This window comes from Dendrobates tinctorius, unplaced genomic scaffold (assembly GCF_039654945.1).
Source record: "Dendrobates tinctorius isolate UK_male_01 unplaced genomic scaffold, ASM3965494v1 ptg000028l, whole genome shotgun sequence".
Classification (NCBI taxonomy): Eukaryota; Metazoa; Chordata; class Amphibia; order Anura; family Dendrobatidae; genus Dendrobates; species Dendrobates tinctorius.
Window position 1 is genome coordinate 57,611,974 of NW_027361696.1, and position 26,626 is coordinate 57,638,599.

Here is a 26,626-nt window from a genome sequence, read left to right on the forward strand (position 1 = left end):
AGGAGACATCTCCTAAAGCGACAAATAAAGCAAAAGAAAATCGCTCTCTTCGATAACCCACGGAAGGATTGTTTTCTCGTTACACAGAGGTACATTCTGATACCCCTTGTCTGAGCTTTTGATGTTAAAAAAGACATTTTTGAAATCTGAGGCCTTTTCCCGCCATTTTACTGCAAGGTGACACCATTTTGAACCGTGAGTGAAAAAATCCTTTCCCTGCTCCCCCCATTACCCACCGGCTGTCCTTGTCCTCAGAAAAAGTATCTCCACGCTTGTCTACCACATTTTAAAGATTTTTATTGTCTTTTGGAGATATTTTTTTACAAAAATCCTGTCATATACCAGCTGATTGGCGGAATCATACAAAATAGTCCCCACCCTGTGCCTAATCTCACAGGATTTCTCTCGTTGCATAATTGAAAGACATTTACTTTTTTTTTTTAATCTCCTCTTGTCTGTTTTAGACCCTTTGGAAGTCCCTGGGTGTCCTAATTTAGCTATATTCCCCTGCTTTGTGCGAGGCTGCGGGAGCTATAACGGCTGCGGAGGGATCTCTTTCATCTCAACGCCCTATCTCAAGTATGCCATATTCCTGTCATAACAGATCTGTGAGGTGGAAGGACACAAAATAGTCCGTGATTTGTGCCGATTTCTATGTTACCTCTGCTCCCCACCACTCCTGTGCGGCTTCACTGGGGTGATCTGCCTTTCTTCAGCGGTGCCGTGTATCAGCTGCCGGCTCTCCTGTTGCATATTTTATGAGCGGGGACTGATGTCACTGAGCCCTGTGTGAAGACTAGCCGCCTGTCACGGCTGCATTTAAAGTCACAGGTTGCGCGTCTATATCGGCGCGCAGTTAATAAAGGATTTTACTGTATGCATCATACAATATTAAAAGTGCCATCTGATTCTGTGGTGTATCTCATTCCTCACGGTCCCTTTTATAAAAAGACATAGGAAGACACCAGAATTTTCTATATTTTTAATGTTTATTCAGTATAAACATCACCAATAATATCAATTCTCTCTAATATAATCACTGCAAGGCCGGATTCAAAAAAAGGGCACAAGATGAGTCACAAGGCTACTCCAGTGTCCAAATCAACGAAAGTGTCTAATACGACTCCTCAAAAAGCACAAAAATTTCAGGATTCTTACAATCGTCACTTTAAAGATCAAGTGGATATCGTTAACCCATTTAAGGCCAGATCTCCTCATAAAGAGGTCATGGATACATCTCTCTCATCAAAAAGAAAAAATCCTGGTAAAACTGCTGAAAAATTCACATCGCCAGCCGACACTTCAAGTCCTGAGTCAGGAGATAATTCACCAAACTTTTTGCTGGAAAGGTCAAAATTTAAGATGGATAACACCAATCCTTCTCCTTCCCAAAATCTGGATGTTATATCCATACACTCTTACATGGATACTCTCGCCCAGAAAATCACGTCCAGTATGTCTCAATCATTTGAAAACCAAAATAAAATGTTACAGTCCACCTTGGATAAATTTAGTAGCAGGTTAGACACCAAGAAAAACGGCTAACTGTAGTGGAAGAACACACTGATGATTTATCAAAAGACACCCATGACCTCAAATCTGAATTTCACAGACTTAAAATTAAAGTTGCGTATATAGAAGACAGGAACAGACGAGACAACTTGAAAATAAGAGGAATACAAGAATCTATCTCACCGGATAAACTAGAAGACTTCGTCAAGACAATTTTCAAAAAATTACTACCGACACTTACAGACCAAGATCTCATCATAGATAGGATCCACAGACTTCCCAAACCACGGAATATCGATAAAGATCTACCTAGAGATACCATCTTAAGGGTACACTTCTTCAAGATTAAGGAAAAAATTCAACAATCGGTTAAAGATCTAGGAGGTTTACCAGAACCCTATGCTCACCTTCAGCTATTTACGGATCTTTCAAAGGAAACGATTGAAGGAAGAAAGTCTTTTAAGCCAGTCACTTCCACCTTGAGGGAAAATAATATCCCCTATAAATGGGGCTTCCCACTTAAACTTTTGATAATCTACAAAGGAAAGACGACGTCCTATTCTCACCTAAAGAAGGAAGAGATTTCCTGTCCTACTATAGGATACCTGATCGCCATAGAATTTCCAACTCTCAAGACCCTGAGCACTCGTCAGAGAAGGGATGATCCAATGGAGAGACCTGGCCAATATATTTACTCACCTTGTTATAAGGCCTCTCTACACTTCTTGATTATTTGGTCAATGTATTGTACTGTACTGCTTATTATTCTTCTTTCCACAGGTTTTCTCACTATTCTACTACTTTATGGACTCATATATCATACTACTTTATGGACTCATATATCACATGAGATTATTTTCCTTCTGGGAATAGTGTTGTTATGCCAAGGGATGCCTCCAATGGGATCCATACACAAACTTTCCCCACTAAGGAATTAGAGCCTTCCTGAAGGACAATTTTGTTCTTGTTTTTGTGTCTCTTTTGTTTTTGGTTTCAAATAGGTATTTAGTTTGAGGATTTTGGACAACTAAATTCTACAAAGGTAGGCGCACTCTGGTTTCTGCATTTCCTCTACCCCACTTCATACGAACCCAGCCATTCTTGTAACATGAAAATAAAATTTGTATCATGCAATGTCAAGGGGCTAAATAGCCCTTGGAAGAGATTTTCCATTGGTAGGGAGATTAACGGGATGCATCCTGAGGTTGTATGCCTTCAAGAAACCAAGTTCAAAAAAGACAACCACCCTTCTATAAATCTCAAAAATCTCCCATTTGTATTTGAATCTTGCAGCCCACGAAAGAAAGCTGGGGTTTTAACCCTTATTAGTAACTCAATTTTCTTTGAATTGCTTTCTGAAGTTAAAGACGAAAAAGGACATTATCATATTCTCCTGTGCAAATTGAACAGCCAAACCTTCACAATAGTTAATACTTATGTTCCCACCATCAGACAAATTAGCTTCCTGAATAAGCTAAAGAAAAAATTAGACACCTTACGATCAGGAACCCTACTTTTGTTAGGGGACTTTAATATGGTGCCAGATGGTGTACTAGACTCCATCTCTCCCAGCAGACAAAAAACGCAATCCTTGAACAGCTGGATTTATAATCACGAGCTATTCGACTTATTCCACTGTTTCAACCCCACATCTAGAGAATTTACTCATTTTTCTGATGGCCATCAGTTGGCATCTAGAATAGATCTGATACTCACAGATGTCTTCTCCTTGCCAAGGTTCTCCTCCAGCTCCATACTTAATAAATCTATTTCAGGTCATTCCCCGGTAACTGCAGAACTGATAATAGGGTCCCCAATTCATCCCCAATTCATGTGGAAATTCAACTCCTCTCTGCTTTATAACCCCACCATCAAATCTGAAATCAGCTCAGCCTTACAAAATTATTTTAGTGAAAACGAATCAAACCTCTTCAATCCATTTACCTATTGGAATGCTCACAAGGCGGTGTTGAGGGGAGTCTTGATTCAAATTTCCTACAGACAAAAAAAAATTAATAGGGATAAAATCCTTACCCTACAACAGTCTATTAAATCTAAAGAAGAGGAACTATGTCGATCCTCTGTTTCCTGTAACAAGCAAGCTGTATTATCAGAACTTACTGATCTCAGGTTGCAGTTAAGGAAAATCATATTCAATTTTTACGACTCAGCTATTAGATCAGCAAAATGCAAACATTACTTATCTATAAATCGCCCTTCAAAATACATGTCAAACAGAATTAAGAATATACGGAAACGGAATAGAATTGACAGTATAACTTCCTCTAATGGTACATCCCTGGTACACCCTAATGATATTGTAGGAGCTTTTGCCGATTATTACAAAAATCTGTACAATATCAACCAAGACAATCACAATATGCAGCCATCTACCTCAGAGATTGGATCATTTCTTTCCAGCATGAACCTTCCAAAGCTTAACCCCGAAGACTTATCATTTTTGTCTTCTCCCTTCAATGTACAAGAAGTCTTAGATACCATAAACAAACTTAAAACATTCAAATCACCCGGCCCAGACGGGTTTAGTAATGATTATTTCAAGTCTTTTAGTAATATATTAACCCCCCACCTTGTCAAAGTATTTAACTCAGCTTTCCAAACAGGTCAATTTCCTAAAGAGATGCTGGAAGCGAAAATTATCGTAATCCCAAAACCAATTTTGACACTAGCCAAATTTTTAATTATAGACCTATATCCCTCATCAATACGGATGTAAAAATTTATGCAAAGATCCTGGCCAATAGACTAAATCAATTCCTCCCGAGTTTAATTTCCAATGATCAAATAGGATTCATCAAAGGAAGACAATCCATAGATGGTAAGAGAAGACTCATTAACATAATTAAGCTTATTTCGTTGAACAAACTCAGGGCCATTGTTATCTCTCTTGATGCTGAGAAAGCGTTCGAACGCCTTAACTAGTCATATCTCGAAGCAACTCTCAAAAAATTTGGAATGGCTTCTCAGATCACGAGAGGTATTATGGCTTTGTACTCCGGCCCTGGTGCGATGGTTTATTCCAACAATCATCTTTCCTCTACGTTTAATATAGCTAATGGGACCAGACATGGTTGCCCATTGTCACCATTGCTTTTTGCATTAGCTATTGAACCTCTAGCCCAACTAATCAGGAACAGCACAAAGATCTCGGGAATCAAAACTTTGCACAGAGATTTTAAAATAGCGTTGTATGCAGACGATATTATTCTTACCCTCACAGATTCAAGCAACTCTATCTCTGCCTTACAAACCTTAATCCAGACTTTTGCTAAAATCTCTTATTTTAAAATAAACGACTCAAAACCTAAAATACTTGGCTTTAACCTAGGATCAGACCAAGAGGAAATTGAGGGCCTCTCACCTTGGGGGTGGGCCATTGATGGGCTGACATATCTAGGCCTAAAATTCATCGTAAACTCTATAATAAAAATAAACTTAGAGCTGCTTACTAAAAAGCTTTTTAATGAATTCCGTACATCTAGAGATGATGGGCTTTCTTGGTGGGGAAGAATCATGATCGTCAAGTCATATATTTTCCCAAAAATCCTATACCTACTTTGCTCACTGTCTTTAAAAATACCCACTTCCTCTCTCACAAACCTTCAAGCCTCATTAAACTCCTTTATATGGAATAACAAAAGACCCAGAATAGCAAAAAAATATTCTATACAACCATAAATCTTATGGTGGAGCTGGTTCCCCAAATATTACGGCCTATTACATTGCAAATTTAGTCAAACAAAGCTCATACTGGTGGCCTCATGATACGACACCAGCTTGGCATGAACTAGAAATGTTATTTAATAATTATAAACCTCTTCACCTACTAATTCTGAACCACCTCCTTCATAAAAAATTAATTACAAATTCTCATCCGATTTTTCAAGCTATTTCTGAAGCTTGGAAAAATTTTTCTACTCCAAAAAGAGGCTCTAACAAAGAAGTCACAATAAAAAATCTCAATTTAAATAGACTTGGCACACACCAAAAAGATTCTGATGCAGAAAGGTGGTTTTAATGAATTGCAGTACATACATACAGACGTTTCGGTCTAGGACCTTCATCAATGTACTGTGAAATATAAATAAAGATAACAAAAATAAAAATTGACAAAGAAAGCATATACAACAAATTACATGGGTTGGATATCCCCTCTCAAGAAATTCACTACGCATTTCTCCCATGACTATAAAATCCTGTCACTCTCCCATATCACAGCACCCTTGGATTCGCGGTGGATACTGCGTCCATTTGTTATATAGAACCACGGTAAGATCCCATGATCTCTCTATGCACAACCTGACAGTCTTTATGCCTCTTGTCATGAAGTTATTTAGCATTTCCTCTCCTCCCACAGTGGGACGGCCGCAGGTGCCTCCTTGCAGTGTTGGTATGTAATGGATGTGGTGCAGCTTGTGTATCCCTTTACTCTTTACTTCTGGCCACCATAGCAGCCATTATAGCAGCTTCATTTTCCCATAGGTGTCTCCCTTAAAGCCCTGTCACTAAGAGCTCACAGTACAACTTATTGGTATGTGCCTCCTTCTCTTGATCTTGTTCTTCACGATTGCTTGTTATTCCCTGTGCCATCATTTATTCTGTGCTATAATGTGAACGGTGTCTTAGCATGTTATCCATTTTTCATTTTGAAAACCCATGTAATTTGTTGTATATACTTTCTTTGTCAATTTTTATTTTTGTTATCTTTATTTATATTTCACAGTACATTGATGAAGGTCCTAGACCGAAACGTCTGTATGTATGTACTGCAATTCATTAAAACCACCTTTCTGCATCAGAATCTTTTTGGTGTGTGCCAAGTCTATTTAAATTGAAGTTCACGGATTGGGATCCTATTTGTGCACCACCTCCGTTTACCAGGGTTGTGCCAACGGTTTTGTTCTAATAGAATAAAAAATCTGGCTCTATCAGTTATCTTTCAAGCATCTAATCAGACCATTGACCCCATTTGGTCTGGACTTGGACTTAAAAAAATTAAAGATTTATACGATGTCATTACTTGTACACCTTACAATAAACTCAAGGAAAGATTTCAATCTACTACCCCTGCTTTCTTACAATATGTTATCCTCAAAGACATAATCCATGAGTTCCTTACTATCTACCCGAGAATCTCTGAACCAGCAGCTAACCTTATTTGTAATATAGATCATAACATTTTTTGGAGTTTTGAATACACGTACAAATGGTGTAACAATAGCTTTGAAGCGGTAAAGACTCAAAATATTGTCAAATGGGAAACCGAATTGCACACGACAATTGACCCTTCTGACCTTGAACAGGCATGTACCCTCTCGTATGCCTCTTCCATTTCCTTATCACTACAAGAGACCCACTTCAAGCTTTTAACGAGATGGTATTATACCCCCGTTAGACTTCATATAATCAACCCTGACAATTCTCCGCTCTGTTGGAGGGGTTGTGGAAGGCCAGGAAATATCTTGCATATATTTTGGCAATGTCCCAAAATTGTTCCCTTTTGGAGAAAGGTTTCTAACCTTATCGATTTAATCCTAGGAACATGACTTATTTTGTCTCCTCGTCTGGCCCTTCTTTCTCTGGACGCAGACAAAGTTGATACTTCTAACAGGCTATTGATTATGCACATTTTACTAGTCTCCAAACATAGTATTGCCTTCCTTTGGAAAAACTCAAAACCCCCACAAATTAATGAAATTATAGACAATGAAATAAAATTTGCGAATGTGCATGATCAATTTGTTAAATATTCTAGGAAATGGTCTAGATGGCTGGAGTTGTTCTCTTAAGTCTTCACTCAGAGTGCACCTGCCTAAGGCCCCTTGTGTTTGGATCTTTGGAACATATATATTAATATATTATATGCTTAAATACCTACTTTTGTAATAATTCACCGCATAATATGCTTCTGCATTAACTTGTTTCATTTTATGTCTTTTTTATACTTGGACTTTATTGTCCTTCCTTTTTCCTTCTTTCCCTTTACATTTTTCCCTCCCCCTTTTTTTTCCCCATCTTTCCTCCCCCATCCTCCCCATTTACTGAAACTCAAATAAAACATTTGGAAAACAAGGTGCTAATACTTCAAACTAAATAAATAGGTTTTGAAAATTTTGTACCATTATTTCATTGTTTGAAAATCAGCAACATGAAAAGTCATGGAATTATGTAAATCACAAGATGGATTCTTCCTGTGATTTGTGTAATTCCATGACTTTTCCTTGTTGTTACAATTTCAAAAGTTGAATAGTGTATATTGTGGCTGTGGATAATTAGATATTAACTATTCGTCACTGCTGTGCTATCATACTCACACAACCTCATAGGTACAGTTTTTTCAGAGTCATAGGGATTTTTAGAGTTCTCTTTGACTAAGTTGTTAGCCACAAAATTGCTGCTGCATTCCCTGCCTCTACTTTTATACAGGCTATAACAGTATCTCCTAATTGGCTTTGCTATACCAAATTATGTGATAGTTGCAAGTCAGTGTTTGGAAATCCCTAAAACATCAGCACAAATTTGATTTGCCTTGAATTGATTCATTCAACTTTTATCATTTATAAATTAAATTAAATCGATGCTTAAAACTGTTTTTTTAATATCTCTCATAATCCATCCACAGAGTTACTGGAGAACAGACAGAACATAATTGATAGCTATGATGTGGAGGTACGTGATGATTTTCTATGTTACCTTCATTGATGGGGCAGCATATTGGTTCAGTGGTTAATCCTGTTGCCTTGCAGCACTGGGGTCCTGGGTTCAAATCCCACCTATGACAACATCTGCATATATGTTCTCCCTGTGTTTTCACAGGTTTCCTGTTGGTTCTTTTGGTTTCCTCCCACACTCCAAAGCCATACTGATAGGGAATTTGTGGACAGTGATGATCATGTCTGTAAAGTGCTGTGGGATAAGAGAGTGCTATATAAGCAAAGCATAATAAGTGGATGAATAAGGGTATGTGCACACACTGCAGATTCAACTGCGGGTTTGTCCTGCGGAACCGCAGGTAAAACCGCAGGTAAAGTGACCTGCGGTTTGGCCTGCGGTTTTGCCCTGCGGTTTGACTCCTGGACAATGGAATAGGTGGCAAACCGCAGCAGAATCCGCAGAAACAATTGACATGCTGCGGGAAAAAAAACGCAGCTTTTCCGCAGGTAAAAAACTGCAGCGTGAGCACTGCGGTTTTTAAAACCCATAGGCTAACATGGTAAAGTACCATGTCTGCGGAAATGCTGCAGTTCTGCAGGGCCAAAACCGCAGCAAAACCGCAGCGTGTGCACATGGCCTAAGACAAATTGTTGTAATCATGTTTTCATATAAGCAGATTGCATTCAAATATTTATTGCAAACTCACATTCCTCCTGTATTTCAACATCCCAAATTAGGATATATTGTTGTGCATAGCAATAGTGAGCTGAAATATATCTGTATGTTCCAACTGTAATGGATTAACATAAAAAAACCCAAGAGAAAAACAAAATGTGCAAATACCCTATGTGTTAGATTGGCTCACTCAGCGGTAGAGAGCTAGACACGAGAACACTGTCTCTTTAAGAACTTCCTTGGTTTATTATAGGCAGCAAACCAAGGAGAAGTAAAATAAATGCAGCCCCCTGGGCAAAACAGGAGAATGAAACAAAACTGTAGCACAAAGCACAGTCCTTCTGAAAGCAGGGTTCCTCCAACTCACGGCTAGCAGAACACACATGGTCCAGGTTGGTTCCAGCACAACTTTGGAGTGTTCCTTCCCAGACATTGAACACTGGCTGCCTCTGGAGGGCAGGTACTTAAGCCTAAGACCAAACCCTGGGCTGGAGAAAAGGTGGACATCCTCCCACCCACTCTATGGATGTCAACATAAAACTCAGCCCATTATACCAATTAGCTGTTAACCGATCACTGCAGTTAGTGTGCTGGAGGAAAATCTCTGGGTGTTATATCACTGATGCCATTAAGCGCAGTGAAACATATCTCCCCTCCAGCACTTTACTAGTGACTTTGTTGAACCTGCAATAAATAAGTAGCAACAGTGCAAGGAAATAATATAGGGTACTTGGTTAACATATTTTCCGGGCTGTGCGGGACTGTGCGGGACTGTGCTGGGCTGTGCGGGACTGTGCAGGGCTGTGCAGGACTGTGCTGGGCTGTGCGGGACTGTGCTGGGCTGTGCGGGGACTGTGCCGGGCTGTTCGGGACTGTGCTGGGCTCAGGGGTGAACCTAGCCTCTCTGCTGCCTGAGGAGAACAGCAAAATGACGCCTCCCCACACATAAAGTAAATTTTTATATCTATATTGTAAAACAGTACAATAGTGGACATTTTGATTTAGGTAAATAGAAAAAAAAGGTGTCCAAACACAAGGATGTCAGCGCCATCACACGCACATATAAGAACAACACAGAAGTATCCAGAAAAAGGATCATTAATGGCAATAATAGGCCTGGCACAGGGTCGGACTGGGACAAAAATGCCAGCCCTGCCCACAAATCCCACCAGCCCACAAACTATAACACTCATCAGCCCAATCAGTGAATTTTTGCTATACTATGTCATCCCCTCATCACTCTCTTAACCCCTTAACCCCCAAGGGTGGTTTGCACGTTCATGACCGGGCCAATTTTTACAATTCTGACCACTGTCCCTTTATGAGGTAATAACTCTGAAACGCTTCCATGGATCCCGGTGATTCTGACAATGTTTTCTCGTGACATATTGTACTTCATGATAGTGGTAAAATTTCATTCATATAACTTGCGTTTATTTGGGAAAAAAATGGAAATTTGGCGAAAATTTTGAAAATTTCGCAATTTTCCAACTTTGAATTTTTATGCCCTTAAATCACAGAGATACGGCACACAAAAAAACTTAATAAGTAACATTTCCCACATGTTTACTTTACATCAGTACAATTTTGGAACCAAAATTTTTTTTTTGGAAGTTATAAGGGTTAAAAGTTGACCAGTGATTTCTCATTTTTGCAACACCATTTTATTTTTACGGACCACATCACATTTGAAGCCACTTTGAGGGGTCTATATGATAGAAAATACCCAAAAGTGACACCATTCTAAAAACTGCACCCCTTAAGGTGCTCAAAACCACATTCAAGAAGTTTATTAACTCTTCAGGTGCTTCACAGGAATTTTTTGAATATTTAAAAAAAATGAACATTTAACTTTTTTTAACAAAAAAAATACTTCAGGTTCAATTTTTTTATTGTACCAAGTATATAATGAGAAATTGGACTGGAAAAATTATTGTGCAATTTGTCTTGAGTACACTGATACCTGATATGTGGGGGGGAACCACTGTTTCAGCTCATGACAGAGCTCAGAAGGGAAGGAGCGCCGTTTGACTTTTTCAATGCAAAATTGGCTGGAATTCAGATTGGATGCCATGTCACGTTTGGAGAGCCCCTGATGTACCTAATCAGTGGAAACCCCCCACAAGTGACCCCATTTTGGAAACTAGACCCCCCACGGAACTTATCTAGATATGTGGTGAGAACTTTGAACCCACAAGGGCTTCACAGAAGTTTATAACGTACAGCGGTACAATTAAAAAATCATATTTTTTCCACAAAAATGATCTTTTCACCCCCAATTTTTATTTTCCCAAGGGTAACAGGACCCTAAAAGTTATTGTGCAATTTGTCTTGAGTATGCTGATACCCCATATGTGGGTGTAAATGATTATTTGGGCGCATGGCAGAGCTCGGAAGGGAAGCAGCGCATTTGACTTTTTTGGCTGGAATTGAGATCGGACACCATGTCGCGTTTGGAAAGCCCCTGATGTACCTAAACAGTGGAATCCCCCCACAAGTGACCCCATTTTGGAAACTAGACCCCCTAAGGAACTTATCTAGATGTGTGGTGAGCACTTTGAACCCCCCAGTGCTTCACAGACGTTTATAAAACCCAGGCGTGAAAATAAAAAAATCGTATTGTTTCCACAAACATGATCATTTAGTCCCCAATTTTTTTATTTTACCAAGGGTAGCAGGAGAAAATAGACCACCAAAGTTGTTGTCCAATTTGTCCTGAGTACAACGATACCCCATATGTGGGAGAAAACTACTGTATGGGCACACGTCGGGGCTCGGAAGGGAAGTAGTGACGTTTTGGAATGCAGACTTTGATGGAATTGTCTGCGGGTGTCATGTTGCCTTTGGAGAGCCTCTGATGTACTTAAACAGTGGAAAACCCCCATTAATGACACCATTTTGGAAACTAGACCCCCTAAGGAACTTATCTAGATGTGTGGTGAGTACTTTAAACCCCCAAGGGCTTCACACAAGTTTATAATGCCCGGGCGTGAAAATAAAAAAATCATAGTTTTCCACAAACATGATCATTTAATCCCCAATTTTTTTATTTTCCCTAGGGGACTAGGAGAAAATGGACCCCAAAAGTTGTTGACCAATTTGTCCTGAGTACACTGATACCCCATATGTGGGAGAAAACTACTGTATAGGCACACGTCGGGGCTCGGAAGGGAAGTAGTGATGTTTTGGAATGCAGACTTTGATGGAATGGTCTGCGGGTGTCATGTGCGTTTGGAGAGCCTCTGATGTGCCTAAACTATTGAAACTCCCCACAAGTGACCCCATTTTGGAAACTAGACCCCCCATGGAACTTATCTAGATGTGTGGTGAGCACTTTGAACCCCCAAGTGCTTCACAGAAGTTTATAACGCCCAGGCGTGAAAATAAAAATCATATTTTTTTTCCACAAAAATGATATTTTTGTCCCCAATTTTTTATTTTCCTAAGGGCAACAGGAGAAATAGGACCCCAAAAGTTGTTTTGCAATTTGTCCTGAGTAGGCTGATACCCCATATGTGGGGGTAAAACACTGTTTGGGCGCATGACAGAGCTTGGAAGGGAAGGAGCACCATTTGACTTATTCAACGCAGAATTGGCTGGAATTGAGATCAGACGCCATGTTGCGTTTGGAGAACACCTGATGTGCCCAAACAGTGGAAACCCCCCAATTCTAACTCCAACCCTAACCCCAAGACACCCCTATCCCTAGCCCTAGCCTTAACCCTAGCCCTAACCCTAGCCCTAATCCTAGCCTTAGTGTGGCGCCCCTCAGGCTCGGTAGCCACAGAGGTACTGCACCTTCTCCTAAGGTGTGGTGCCCCACCATCCAGGCAAGGTGGGAACTCCTGACTACACTCCAACACCCGCATCCCACACACAGGATAGTTCAGCAGGGCCACATTGCATCTTCAGGCTCAGGGTAGCAGAGCACCCTTCGTGGAACCCTGCTTCGTAACACGAGATGTGCTGGGAGGTGTGTGGAGTTAGATATAAAAGAAGGGGAAAGTGTAGGATTTGAGGTCAGTCTGCAGAAGAGGGCAGGCGGAGTAGGAGAGGACAGTCACTCAGTGAAGAGTGAGGATCCCTGGGAGAAGGGAAGGAGGAAGGAGTGCTGCAGCTGCCTCAGTGACCTGAGCCAGCTGGCACGGAAAGGAAAGGAAGGAGAAGAGACGTAGACCTGAAACTGCAGCTTCCATAAGAGAGAAGGATAAGCACAGAACGAAGGAGAGAGAACGGAGAGGAGTCATGGGTTGAGAGAGGAACCCTGCCTATAGGTTCTCAGCGCAAGGCCGGGCCCCTGTCTCCGAGGTTGTACGAACGCTTATGGTTCTGCAGCAGACACCGGTGGAGTAGTTGGCTGTAGATGCACTACTCCCATCAAAGACTTGGGACAGCAACTGAATAGAGAGCCGGGATCCAGGAGGTCCCCGAGCAGGCTACAGCTACAGCTGTCTGTCATACAAGTAGAGTTCTAGGAACATCTGAAGAGAGGCATTCCAGGGTAACTAAGTACTGGAGTGCTTCGCACTTAAAGGCGCTATAGAGGAGATGTTCAGGAAAGGTACATGTTGGCGGAGTGTGGGAAAGGAGAGTTCCATCTTGCCTGGAGGTTGACCGAGTCTCTCACCCGGAGGACACAGTGCGGAGGAAGGCACAGGGGTGCACTACAGACTGAGAGTAAAGCCTTGGAACTACAACCTCTGGTGTCCTCCATTCATTCAGCGCCGACACACTCAGCCCTGCTACATCTGGGCACCAGCGCCTACACTGCCCCGGGACTACAGCTCCACCTGTGGGGAGCATCACCATCTATGCTGCACACACCATCAGTCCCAGCGGCATCTGCATGCAGCGTTGGCTTAACAACTTACTTGCCAAACACCACGGGTGGCGTCACGAACTATACCCATAAAAACTATAACATAAACCACCATTTTATTGGGCACCCAGGGCCATGGACCGAGTCACCGCCACCGCAGCAAGTCCCCTGATACGGGCCCGGTACCGAGTACCCCGCTCGCCCTGGGAGGGCGACCCACTAGCCCTAGCCCTAACCGTAGCCCTAATGGGAAAATGGAAATAAATACTTTTTTTAATTTTATTATTTTTCGCTGACTAAGGGGGTGATAATGGGGGGTTTGATTTACTATTTATGGCAGCTGTCACACACTAAAAGACGCTTTTTATTGTAAAAATAGTTTTTGCATCACCACATATTGAAAGCTGTAATTTTTCCATATTTTGACCCACTGAGTCATGTGAGATCTTATTTTTTGCGGGACGAGTTGACGCTTTTATTGGTATCATGTTCGGGCACGTAACATATTTTGATCGCTTTTTATTCCGATTTTTGGGACGCAGAATGAACAAAAACCAGCGTTTCATGAATTTCTTTTGGGGGGTGCGTTTACACCGTTCCGCGTGCTGTAAAATTGATAAAGCAGTTTTATTCTTCGGGTCAGTACGGTAACAGCAATACCTCGTTTATGTTTTTTTATGTTTTGGCACTTTTATGCAATAAAAACAATTTTATATAAAAAAATATTTATTTTTGCATCGCTTTATTCTGCGAGCTATAACTTTTTTATTTTTTCTCTGATGATGCTGCGTGGTGGCTCGTTTTTTGCAGGACAAGATGATGTTTTCAGCGGTACCATGGAAATTTATATGAGTATTTTTTATCGCGCATTATTGCACTTTTTGTTCGGCGGTATGACAATAAAACAATATTTTTGCTTATTTTTTTATTTTTATTTTTTAAGTTGTTCGCTAAAGGAGTTAACTAATGGAAAAGTTTTATAGGGCAGGTAGTTACGGATGCGGCGATACCAAATATGTGTTTTATTGTTTTTGTTTTTTTTCCAAAAAATGAATTTATTAGGGAATTTTTTTTTATTAATTTATTTAGCGATTTTTAAAAAATTATTTTTACACTTTTTTTTATTTTTAACTTTATTAGGTTGTCCCAGGGGGGACATCACAGATCACTGTGACAGATCAGCGATCTGTCACAGGCATTGAGGAAGACTTCCTCTTGCTTGCGCCTGGCAGGCACTGAGGAAGCCAGCTCCCTGCAGGCCCCCAAAGGTCCCCGTCACCTTCTTGGATTCGGGGTCCTGCAGGGAAGGAGACCCCCGCAGCAGCGCTGCACATTGCCCTGCTGTGGGGGGCTCAGGGAAGCACGGAGGGAGCCCCCTCCCTGCCGATGCTTCCCTTTAACCCCGGTACACCGCGATCGTGTTTGATCGCGGTGTGCAAGGGGTTAACGTGTCGGGGGTGGTTCGTGACCACCCCTGAGACATTGTGCCGGGTGTCAGCTGTGATAATCAGCTGACACCCGGGCGCGAGCAGCGGCGCTCACCATGTGGGTGCGAGCAGCAGCGCTCACCACGTTGGCGCCGCTGATCGCTGTGACGTACTATCCCATCCCTGGGAATTAAGTCCCAGGGCACATGGATGGGATAGTACGTCACATGGCAGTAAGCGGTTAAAGGAGTTATTTGAAGAGCCACATGTGAATGGCACCACAGTGCGTATGACTGACCACAGCTCCATTTACATGGTGCTCTTCAAAGCTACGTTTCCCAGGATCATGGTGGTCCCAGCGGTCAGATCCACAACAAACAGAAAGTCATCCCGTATCCCCACATAATGCTCCAGACAGTATTATGGGCCCCATATATTACTGCATACAGTATTATGGGCCCCATATAATGCTCCATACAGTATATTGGGCCCCACATATTACTTCATATAGCATAATGGGCCACATATATTACTTCATGCAGTATAATGGGCCCCATATATTACTTCATACAGTATAATGGGCCCCATATAATTCTCACCATACCCCGCTGCTCTGGTCTCAGTGTATTCTGATCCTCCGCACTGCTTGGACACGGACACCATTAACTTTACGTTTATAATTGTCCACTTGGACTGATAGTAATAGTGATTTGTTTGTACCCTGTTGTCTGGGGCTGGCCCTCTTTATGGGCGTGCTCAGGTCATATGATTATACACCAGTAAAAAGTATGAAAGGCTCAATGTGACCAGTGCCACCTAGTTTCCTACCCCTCTTATTCTACTGGTACTGTGGGCACACTGACTGGTACTGAGGAAAAGAAAGAAAGAACAGAGAGAGAGAAAAAAGAAAACGGAGAGAAAGAGAGAAAGAAAGAGGGGAAAGAAAGAAAGAAAGAACAGAGAGTGAATTAAAGAAAGAAGAAAGAAAGAAACAGAGAGAAAGAAAGAATAGAGAGATAAAGAAATAGGTGAAAGAATAAAAGAACAGAGAGAGAGAAAAAAATAAAGAGGGGAAAGAAAGGAAGAACAGAGAGGGAGAAAGAACATAGAGAGAAAGAAAAATTGGAGAGAGAAAGAAAGAAAGATTACAGAGAGAAAGAGGGGAAAGAAAGAGAAAGAAAGAAAACAGAGCGAAAGAAAGAACAGAGAAAGAGGGGAAAGAAAGAACAGAGAGAGAAAGAAAGAGGGGAAAGAAAGAAATAACAGAGAGAAAGAAAAAAAGAAAGAAAAAGAACATAGAGAGAAAGAGAGTGGACAGAAAAAAAGGGCAGAGAGAGAGAAAAGAAAGGAGAAAGAAAGAACAGAAAAGGAGAGAGAAAGAGAGGGAAAATAAATAAAAAACAGAGAGAGGAAAAAAGAAAGAGGGGAAAGAAAGAACAGAGAGAGAAAGAAATAGGGGAAACAAAGAACAGAGAAAGAGAAAGAAAGATGGGAAAGAAAGAACAGAGAGAGAGAGAAAGAACAGAGAGAAAAAGAGGAAAGAAAGAACAGAGAGAGAAAGAAAGAATGAGGGGAAAGAAAGAGAACAGAGAGAGAAAGGAAGAACAGAGAGAGAGAAAGGAAGAACAGAGAGAGAGAAAGGAAGAACAGAGAGAGAGAAAGAAAGAACAGAGAGAGAGAGAAAAAGCAGAGAGAAAATGAAAGATTAGAGAGAGAAAGAAATAGGAGAAAGAAAGAAAGAACAGAGAGAAAGAAAGAAGAGAGAAAGAAAGAAGAGAGAAAGAGAGGAAAGAAAGAACAGAGAGAGAGAAAGAAAAAAAGAAAGATTAGAGAGAGAAAGAAAGAACAGAGAGAAAAACAAAGAAAGATTCTATAAAGATACTATAGCAGCCCGGCTCCCATTGTAGTGCCCACCTGAGCCTCCCGATGCAGGACATATCATGATCCGCTCACATGGTCGCCATCCCCGAGTCGAAGGTGATCCCGCTGTCGGCGCTGTTGGAGGACATAGTGATGGATATGAAGCATTCCCTGAAGTGCCTCCATGGTTCCGTCACAATCTCCTCTAGAAATTACCTCATTTCCGGTCAGCTTCTAGCACCTCACTTCCGGTGGCACGTCATGTGCGAATTTTAAAGTGCTCCTCGGGGCTCCACCGTGTACTGCTGTGTCCATGGGAAAAGTAAGCTCCCGGCCGGGGCAGAGGGGCAGACTCTATCTCAAAATCGGGACTGTCCCACTGGGAGGTATGGATGCTCCCCACCATACACCTTGTGCACGTATGGCTCCGCACACCTCATACACACATGGTTCCGCTTTTTATGCCTCGTACACACACTGCTCCGCTCTGTACACCTCGCACACACACGGCTCCACTCAGTACACACATGGCTCCATTCTGTAAACCTCATACTCATGCAAGCCGCTCCGTACACCTTTTACACACGTGGCCACGCTCTGTACACCTTGTACACACATGGCTCCACTCCATAAACCTTGTACACATGCGGCTTTGCTCCATACACATCGTACATATGCGGTTCCATTCCATACACACGTGGCTCCGCTCCATACACACACGACTCTGCTCCGCACACGGCTCAGCTCCGTATACTTCATACACACAGGGCTCCGTTTTCTACGGCCCATACACACACAGCTCCACTCCGTACAACTCTTACACATGCGGCTCCGATCCGTACACCCCGTACACACGCGGCTCCGCTCCGTACACCCCGTACACATGCGGCTCCGCTCCGTTCACCCCGTACACACGCGGCTCCGCTCCGTACACCCTGTACACATGCTGCTCCGCTCCGTACACCTCGTACACATGCGGCTCCACTCTGTACACCTCACACACACACATGGCTCCACTCTGTACACCTCAAACACACACGGCTCCACTCAGTACACACATGCGGGTCTGTTCTGTACACCTTGTACACATGTGGCCACGCTCTGTACTCCTTGTTGCACACACGGCTCCACTCCATACACATGCGGCTCCACTCCATACACACGCGGCTCCACTCCATACATGCCCTACACACGCGGCTCCGCTCCGTACACCCTGTACACACGCGGCTCCGCTCCGTACACCCCGTACACACGCCGCTCCGCTCCGTACACCCCGTACACACGCGGATCCGCTCCGTACACCCTGTACACACGCTGCTCCACTCCGTACACCTCATACACATGCGGCTCCACTCTGTACACCTCACACCCACACACGGCTCCACTCTGTACACCTCAAACACACACGGCTCCACTCAGTACACACATGGCTCCACTCCGAAAACCTCATACACATGCGGGTCTGTTCTGTACACCTTGTGCATACGTGGCCACGCTCTGTACTCCTTGTACACACACGGCTCCGATCCTTAAACCTTATGAACATGCGGCTTTGCTCCATACACATGGCTTCACTCCGAAAACTTCACACACATGCAGGTCTGTTCTGTACACCTTGTACACACGTGGCCACGCTCTGTACATCTTGCACACACGTGGCTCCGCTCCATACACACGCGGCTCCACTCCGTACACACATGGCTACCCTCCGTACACTTGCAGCTCCACTCTGTACACCTCGCACACACACAGCTCCACTCAGTACCCACATGGCTCCACTCCGTAAACCTTGTACACATGCGGCTCTGCTCCATACACCATTAACACATGTGGCCATGCTCTGTACACCTTGTACACACATGGCTTCACTCAGTAAACCTTGTACACATGTGGCTTTGCTCCGTACACCTCGCACACACGCAGCTCCGCTCCATACACACGCGACTCCACTCCGTACACACACGGCTCTGCTCCATACACACATGGCTCAGCTTCGTACACTTAGTACACACAGGGCTCCGTTTTGTATGCCCCATACACACACAGCTCCACTCCGTACAACTCGTACACGTGCGGCTCCTTTCCGAACAACTTGTACACATGGGTCTGCTCCGTACAGCTCGCACACACACGGCTCCACTCCGTACACCTCGCACACACATGGCTCTGCTCCGTACACCTTGCACACATGCGGCTCCTTTCCATACACCTCGCACACGTGCGGCTCCACTCCGTACACACACGACTCCACTCCGTACACACACGGCTCTGTACACCCCATACACACGCTGCTCTGCTCCGTACACATGCGGTTCTGCTCTGTACACCTGGCACACACACGGCTCCACTCAGTACACACATGGCTGTACTCCGTAAACCTTGTACACATGCGGCTCTACACCTTTTACACACGTGGCCACGCTCTGTACACCTTGTACACACATGGCTCCACTCAGTAAACCTTGTACACATAAGGGATATCATACCTGTCAATAGTTACTGATCAGTACATAATCAAAAATAATGGGCAACTCCTCATAATAATGATAACCTACAGAGAACACCAGAGTCAAAAAATGCCCCGAGACAATTCTAGAGAGAGCTCACTTTTTTTCTAAAAACAATTATTTTATTGAAAAATTACACAAAACATAATACAACAATCAATCAGAATGAGTGTACTCCTGAGGTAGAGAAAATTCATGGGGGACATATCAGGTATAAATTAGGCACATAATGTACAAATAAAACACATCGTGTGCAATTATTTATTAATTAAGTAACTGGGTAATTGAGGGCTCTAAATAGAGAAACCGCCCCTAGTATTCCTGACCGCTGATACTGGTAACCAACAGTGCATCTCCATCCAGTGAACAAAAAAATCTGCAGTCAGGTTTATCAGGGGAATCCCCATTAAAATTGGGGAAGAAGAAACGATCTATATAACAATATGTAACAATATGTTTCCATATGCCAGTGCCGTTTATAGTGCCATTAAACCTTGTACACATGCGGCTTTGCTCTGTACACCTCGCACACATGCGGCTCTGTTCCATACACACGCGACTCCACTCTGCACACACATGGCTCTGCTCCGCTCCATACACACACGGCTCAGCTCCGTACACTTCGTACACACAGGGCTCCATTTTGTATGCCTCATACACACACATCTCAACTCCATACAACCCATACACGTGCGGCTCCGCTCCGTACACCTCGCACAGGTGCAGCTCCGCACTGTACACCTCGCACACACATGGCTCCGCTCCGTACACCTTGCACACACATGGCTCCGCTCCGTGCACCTTTCACACACATGGCTCTGCTCAGTACACCTCCCACACGTGCGGCTACGCTCCGTACACCTCACACACACATGGCTCTGCTCCGTACACCTCGCACACACACACGGCTCCGCTCCGTACACTTCACACACATGGCTCTGCTCCGTACACCTCGCACACACACACGGCTCCGCTCCATACACCTCGCACATACAAGTCTCTGCTCTGCACACCTCGCACACACACGGCTCCACTCTGTACACCTCGCACACACCTTGCTCGGCTCCGTACACCTTGGACATGTGCGGCTCTGCTCCGTACACCTCACACACCCAAGGCTCGGCTCCGTACACCTCGCACACACATGGCTCCACTCCATACACCTTGCACACTTATGTCTCTGCTCCATACACCTTGCATACACATGGCTCCCCTCCGTACACCTCGCACACACATGGCTCTGCTCCGTACACCTGACATACACATGGCTCTGCTCCGTATACCTCGCGTACACACGGCTCCTCTCCGTACACCTCGCACACACATGGCTCTGCTCCGTACACCTCGCACACACACGGCTCCGCTCCGTACACCTTGCACACACATGGCTCTGCTCCGTACACCTCGCACACGTGCAGCTCTGCTACATCCACCCTGTAAACCCCTCCTGACCCCACACATAAACTTCCCTCATTCAGCACGATGACAACCAGCGCAGCAGAGTCTTGCATACATTGAGACCCCTGATCATGTGACCTCAACTCCTCCCCTCCTGTGACCTCATCACAGGTCCTGTGCCAGAGAATAGAACATAGCGGCAGAGCAGGGACGGATATGATTGATAGTCCGAGGGCTGATGCGCACAGGACCTGTGATGAGGTCACAGGAGGGGAGGAGTCAGTGGTCACATGATCAGGGGACCCTGACTCCTTCCCTCCTGTGACCTCATCAATTACAAGCCTTTGCACGCTACCAGCAGCATCAGCGTGCAGAGGCTAAATTGTAGGTGCTGCGGGTAGCAAAGCGCATAATGCCGCCCCTTGTGTACAGCAGCTGTTTGCCGCCTGGGGCGACAGGCTCAAATGGCCTCATTATAGGTGCGCCCCTGGCTGGGCTGTACGGGGACTGTGCGGAGACTGTGCGAGACTGTGCTGGGCTGTGCGGGGACTGTGCGGGCTGTGCCGAATATTGCGAGGCGAGTAGTGAAATTTACTCGCCAGGATTCGAGTACCGCATTACTCGCCGAGTACCGAATCCTAACGAGTATACTTGCTCATCCCTACATTTAAACATTTTATCAGTACCTTATCAATTTAGAATATTTTAGCTAATAAAGCTAAATTAATGTCCAATATTGTTGGGGTATTTTTATGGTTGTTTTCTTTGGCACCACATTTATTTTCCTTGGCACCACAAAAAAACAAAGTAGAGACCATGTAACTTAACGGATCTAGTTATGGACTTTTGATGTGTTCCACAGAATCTCATCAAAATAATCTTATACCTTTATGTAATTTCTACTTTTTCAGGAAACACGACTAGCCTCAGAATCCTTATACATGGTGAGCAGAAAAACTTTTTTCTCCAGTTTTGGTTTGTCTAGATAAGTTGTGAATATATACATACATATTATATATATATATACTGTATATATATATGTATATATATATATATATATACACATACATACATACACACAGGTGCATCTCATAAAATATCATCAAAAAGTTAAATTATTTCAGTTCTTCAATACAAAAAGTGAAACTCATATATTATATAGAGTCATTGCAACCAGAGTGATCTATATCAAGTGTTTATTTCTGTTAATGTTGATGATTATGGCTTACAGCTAATGAAAAGTCATTATCTCAGTAAACTAGAATAATTTACGAAAAACACCTGCAAAGGCTTCCTAAGCATTTAGAAAGATCCCTTAGTCTGTTTCAGTAGGTTCCACAATCATGGGGAAGACTGCTGACTTGACAGAAGGCAATCATTGACTCACTTCGCAAGGAGGGTAAGCTACAAAAGGTCATTGCTAAAGAAGCTGGCTGTTCACAGAGTGCTGTATCCAAGCATATCAATGGAAAGTGGATTGGAAGGAAAGAGTGTAGTAGAAAAAGTCCCACAAGCAACCCGTGATAACTGCAGCATTGAAAGGATTGTTACGAAAAGATCATTCAAAAATTTGGTGGAAATTCACAAGGTGTGGACTGCTGCTGGAGTCATTGCTTCAAAAGCCACCACACACAGATGTATCCTTGTCATGGGCTACAAGTGTCGCATTCCTTGTGTCACGCCACTCCTGACCAATAGACGCCAGAAATGTTTTACCTGGGCAAAAGAGAAAAAGAACTGGACTGTTGCTCAGTGGCCCAAGGTGTTGTTTCCAGATGAAAGTTAATTTTGCAGTCTGAGGAAGAGTGGAGAGGCACAGAATCCAAGCTGCTTGAAGTCTAGTGTTAAGTTTCCACAATCAGTGATGGTTTGGGAGCCATGTCATCTGCTGGTGTATTTCCACTGTGTTTTATCAAGACCAAAGTCAGCACAGCCATCTACCAGGAAATTTTAGAGCACTTCATGCTTCCCCCTGCTGACAAGCTTAGTGGAGATGGAAATTTCATTATACAGCAGGACTTGGCACTAGTGATGAGTGAGTATACTCGTTGCTCGGGTTTTCCAGAGCATGCTCGGGTGTTCTCTGAGTATTTTGGCGTGCTTGGAGATTTAGATTTCGCCATCTCAGCTGCATGATTTGCGACTGCTAGACAGCTTGAATACATGTGTGGAATGCCTGTTTGTTAGGGTATTCCCACATGTATTCAGCGTATCTACAAGTTGCAAATCATGCAGATGAGACGATGAAAACTAAATCTCTGAGCACGCCAAAATACTTGGAGGACACCCGAGCATGCTCGGGAAAACCCGAGCAACGAGTATACTCGCTCATCACTACTTGGCACCTGTCGACACTGCCAAAATTACCAATACCTGGTTTAAAAACAACACTATCACTGTGCTTGATTGGCGAGCAAACCTTCCTGACCATAATCCCACAGAGAATCTATGGGGTATTGTCAAGAGGAAGATGAGAGACACCAGACCCAACAATGCAGATGAGCTGAAGGCTGCTATCAAAGCATCCTGGGCTTCCATAACACCTCAGCAATGCCACAGGCTGATCGCCTCCATGCCACGCCGCATTGATGCAGTAATTGATGCCAAAGGAGCCCCGACCAAGTATTGAGTGCATTTACTGAATATACATTTCAGTAGGCCAACATTTTGGATTTTTAAATCATATTTTCAAGCTGGTGTTATAAAGTATTCTAATTTACTGAGATAATGACTTTTGGGTTTTCATTGACTGTAAGCCATAATCATCAACATTAACAGAAATAAACACTTGAAATAGATCACTCTGTTTGTAATGACTCTATATAACATATGAGTTTCACACTTTGTATTGAAGAACTGAAATAAATTCACTTTTTGATGATATTCTAATTTGGTTGGGTCCCAGTTGGTGGTCAGTATGCCAAAGTCCTAAATTTAATGTAACGTTTGACTAGTCATATATTTCACATTGTGTATCAGATTACTTTTTTAATGAGGCTATGTAAATGTTTTTTATCTTGCAGGGTTTGCAGTGCAGTACTGAGAACATTTACACAGAGCTTCATTCGACGTCAATGATGCCCTCAACCAAAACTGAACACTGACTGGAGTTTACCTGAATCTCCGTCCTGTTTCCCAAGTTACACTTATGAGCCAGGGAATTAGGAAGTCAAGATGTATGCTTATTAGTTGACTTTGTGAGCTTAATTTTAGTTCAATGTATACAGCGTAGTCTCGAATTTATTTTACTCATTTAAAAGGGTTGTCTGGAATTTGATTCTAATAGCCCATTGAATCAGCAGTTATCTTCTCTGGCATCTCAGTGTAAAAAATGTATGGAACAGGAACAATGTACTACTCCTCAACACTGCACTTTATCTCACATTCATCTCATTTGCAGATTACGGAGAAAAGATATTATCGGACCTCTTAGGCTACTTAAATGGTAAAAATGGTCCTAAAATTATCCCTTTTTGGGGGACAGATGCCTGCAATCAGTGCCAATGAAATAAGATGAAAGACAATATCAAGTTTTCACATGGAAGATACCCAAAATATCCATGTTTGAAGAATATCAATAGTTTTTTTCTTTGCTAAATTAAGAAGTGATTTTCAATGTGAATAAGTGGAAAAGTAAAATGTAAAGTTGACAATTTAGATAAGTGTGCCACATCAGACATGCACAGGTAAATGTCTTGATTTACTGAATCTATAATCTATTTAAAGATATATATCTTTCCTGTATCACAATGTATAGATGGCAATTGTCATTACAAAAGCAAAAGAGATGGTAATAGAGGTATATACTCATACTAGCTGAAGAGCCTGGCGCTGCCCGGGCATAGTAACTAACAGTGGTTAGTTATCACAAATTATAATTATCCTCCATCCCATAGTCCCGTGCCCATATACCCATCATACATATCCTCCATCCCATAGGCCTGTGCCCGTATATCCATCATACATATCCTCCATCCCATAGGCCCGTGCCCATATACCCATCACACATCCTCCATCCCATAGTCGAGTGCCCATATACCCATCACACATCCTTCATCTCATAGTCCCATGCCCATATTCCCATCACACATCCTCCATCCCATAGTGCCGTGCCCATATACCCATCATACATATCCACCATCCCATAGGCCCGTGCCCATATACCCATCATACATATCCTCCATCCCATAGTCCAGTGCCCATATACCCATCACGCATCCTGCATCCCATAGGCCCGTGCCCATATACCCATCATACATATCCTCCATCCCATAGTCGAGTGCCCATATACCCATCACACATCCTCCAACCCATAGTCCCATGTCCATATACCCATCACACATCCTCCTTCCCATAGTCCCATGCCCATATACCCATCATACATATTTGCCATCCCATAGTTGAGTGCCCATAGACCCATCACACATCCTCCATCCCATAGTCCCATGCCCATATACCCATCATACATATCCTCCATCCCATAGGCCTGTGCCCATATATCCATCATACATATCCTCCATCCCATAGGCCCGTGCCCATATACCCATCACACATCCTCCATCCCATAGTCGAGTGCCCATATACCCATCACACATCCTTCATCTCATAGTCCCATGCCCATATACCCATCACACATCCTCCATCCCATAGTGCCGTGCCCATATACCCATCATACATATCCACCATCCCATATGCCCGTGCCCATATACCCATCATACATATCCTCCATCCCATAGTCCAGCGCCCATATACCCATCACACATCCTGCATCCCATAGGCCCGTGCCCATATACCCATCATACATATCTTCCATCCCATAGTCGAGTGCCCATATACCCATCACACATCCTCCAACCCATAGTCCCATGCCCATATACCCATCACACATCCTCCTTCCCATTGTCCCATGCCCATATACCCATCATACATATTTGCCATCCCATAGTTGAGTGCCCATATACCCATCACACATCCTCCATCCCATAGTCCCGTGCCCATATACCCATCATACATATCCTCCATCCCATAGTCCAGTGCCCATATACCCATCACACATCTTCCATCCCCTAGTCAACCATTATGACATCATAATGAGCGGCGGGTCTTGCAACCTATGATGACATCAGCGTCGCCATGGCAACCATTGTGACATCATAATGAGGGGCGGGCTTGATACGCACACACTGTTTCCCCAGTATGTAGATAGGGGGATTATGACATCATAATGAGGGGCGGGGCTTGACGCGCACACACTTTTTCCGTGTATGTAGACAGGGGCAAAATTGTTTGGTGAATTGGACCGCGCGGGGCTAAAATTTCGCCTCACAACATAGCTTAGGACGCTATCGGGGTCCAGACGTGTGACTGTGCCAAATTTTGTGGCTGTAGCTGCGACGGTGCAGATGCCTATCCCGGACACACACACACACACACACACACACGCACACACGCACACACACACACACATACACACTTTGAGCTTTATATATTAGATATTAATGCAGTTAAAAGACAAAACATAATAGTCCCATTCATGTTGCTATAATACCATAGTTACGAATCTACCCTGGCGCCTGCACGATTATCCCTCAAGTCATCTTTATTACCTTCTGGGTCTCTGAGTCTCTGTTACCACATATCAGATGTGTTGGTATCTCATATGTTTTTTTTGGTGAGCGATTCATCTACTGTACCTTTGATATTCAAGCAGGAGCATGCGTTGTAATAATGTTTACCGGTTGCTATGACAGCTA

The 26,626-nt window shown here is 43.3% G+C and overlaps 1 protein-coding gene across 1 annotated transcript in view; it reads left to right on the forward strand.

Annotated features, from left to right (window-relative positions):
• LOC141085010 (cell adhesion molecule CEACAM5-like) overlaps window positions 1–26,022 on the forward strand; it is a 139,242-nt gene extending 113,220 nt beyond the window's left edge. The window contains exons 11-13 of the mRNA XM_073569935.1: window positions 8,156–8,202; window positions 21,785–21,817; window positions 23,897–26,022. Coding sequence (XP_073426036.1) covers window positions 8,156–8,202; window positions 21,785–21,817; window positions 23,897–23,977 — 161 coding nt within the window. The 3' untranslated portion in view covers window positions 23,978–26,022. The remainder of the gene's footprint in view (window positions 1–8,155; window positions 8,203–21,784; window positions 21,818–23,896) is intronic.
• The last annotated feature ends 604 nt before the right edge of the window (window positions 26,023–26,626 follow it).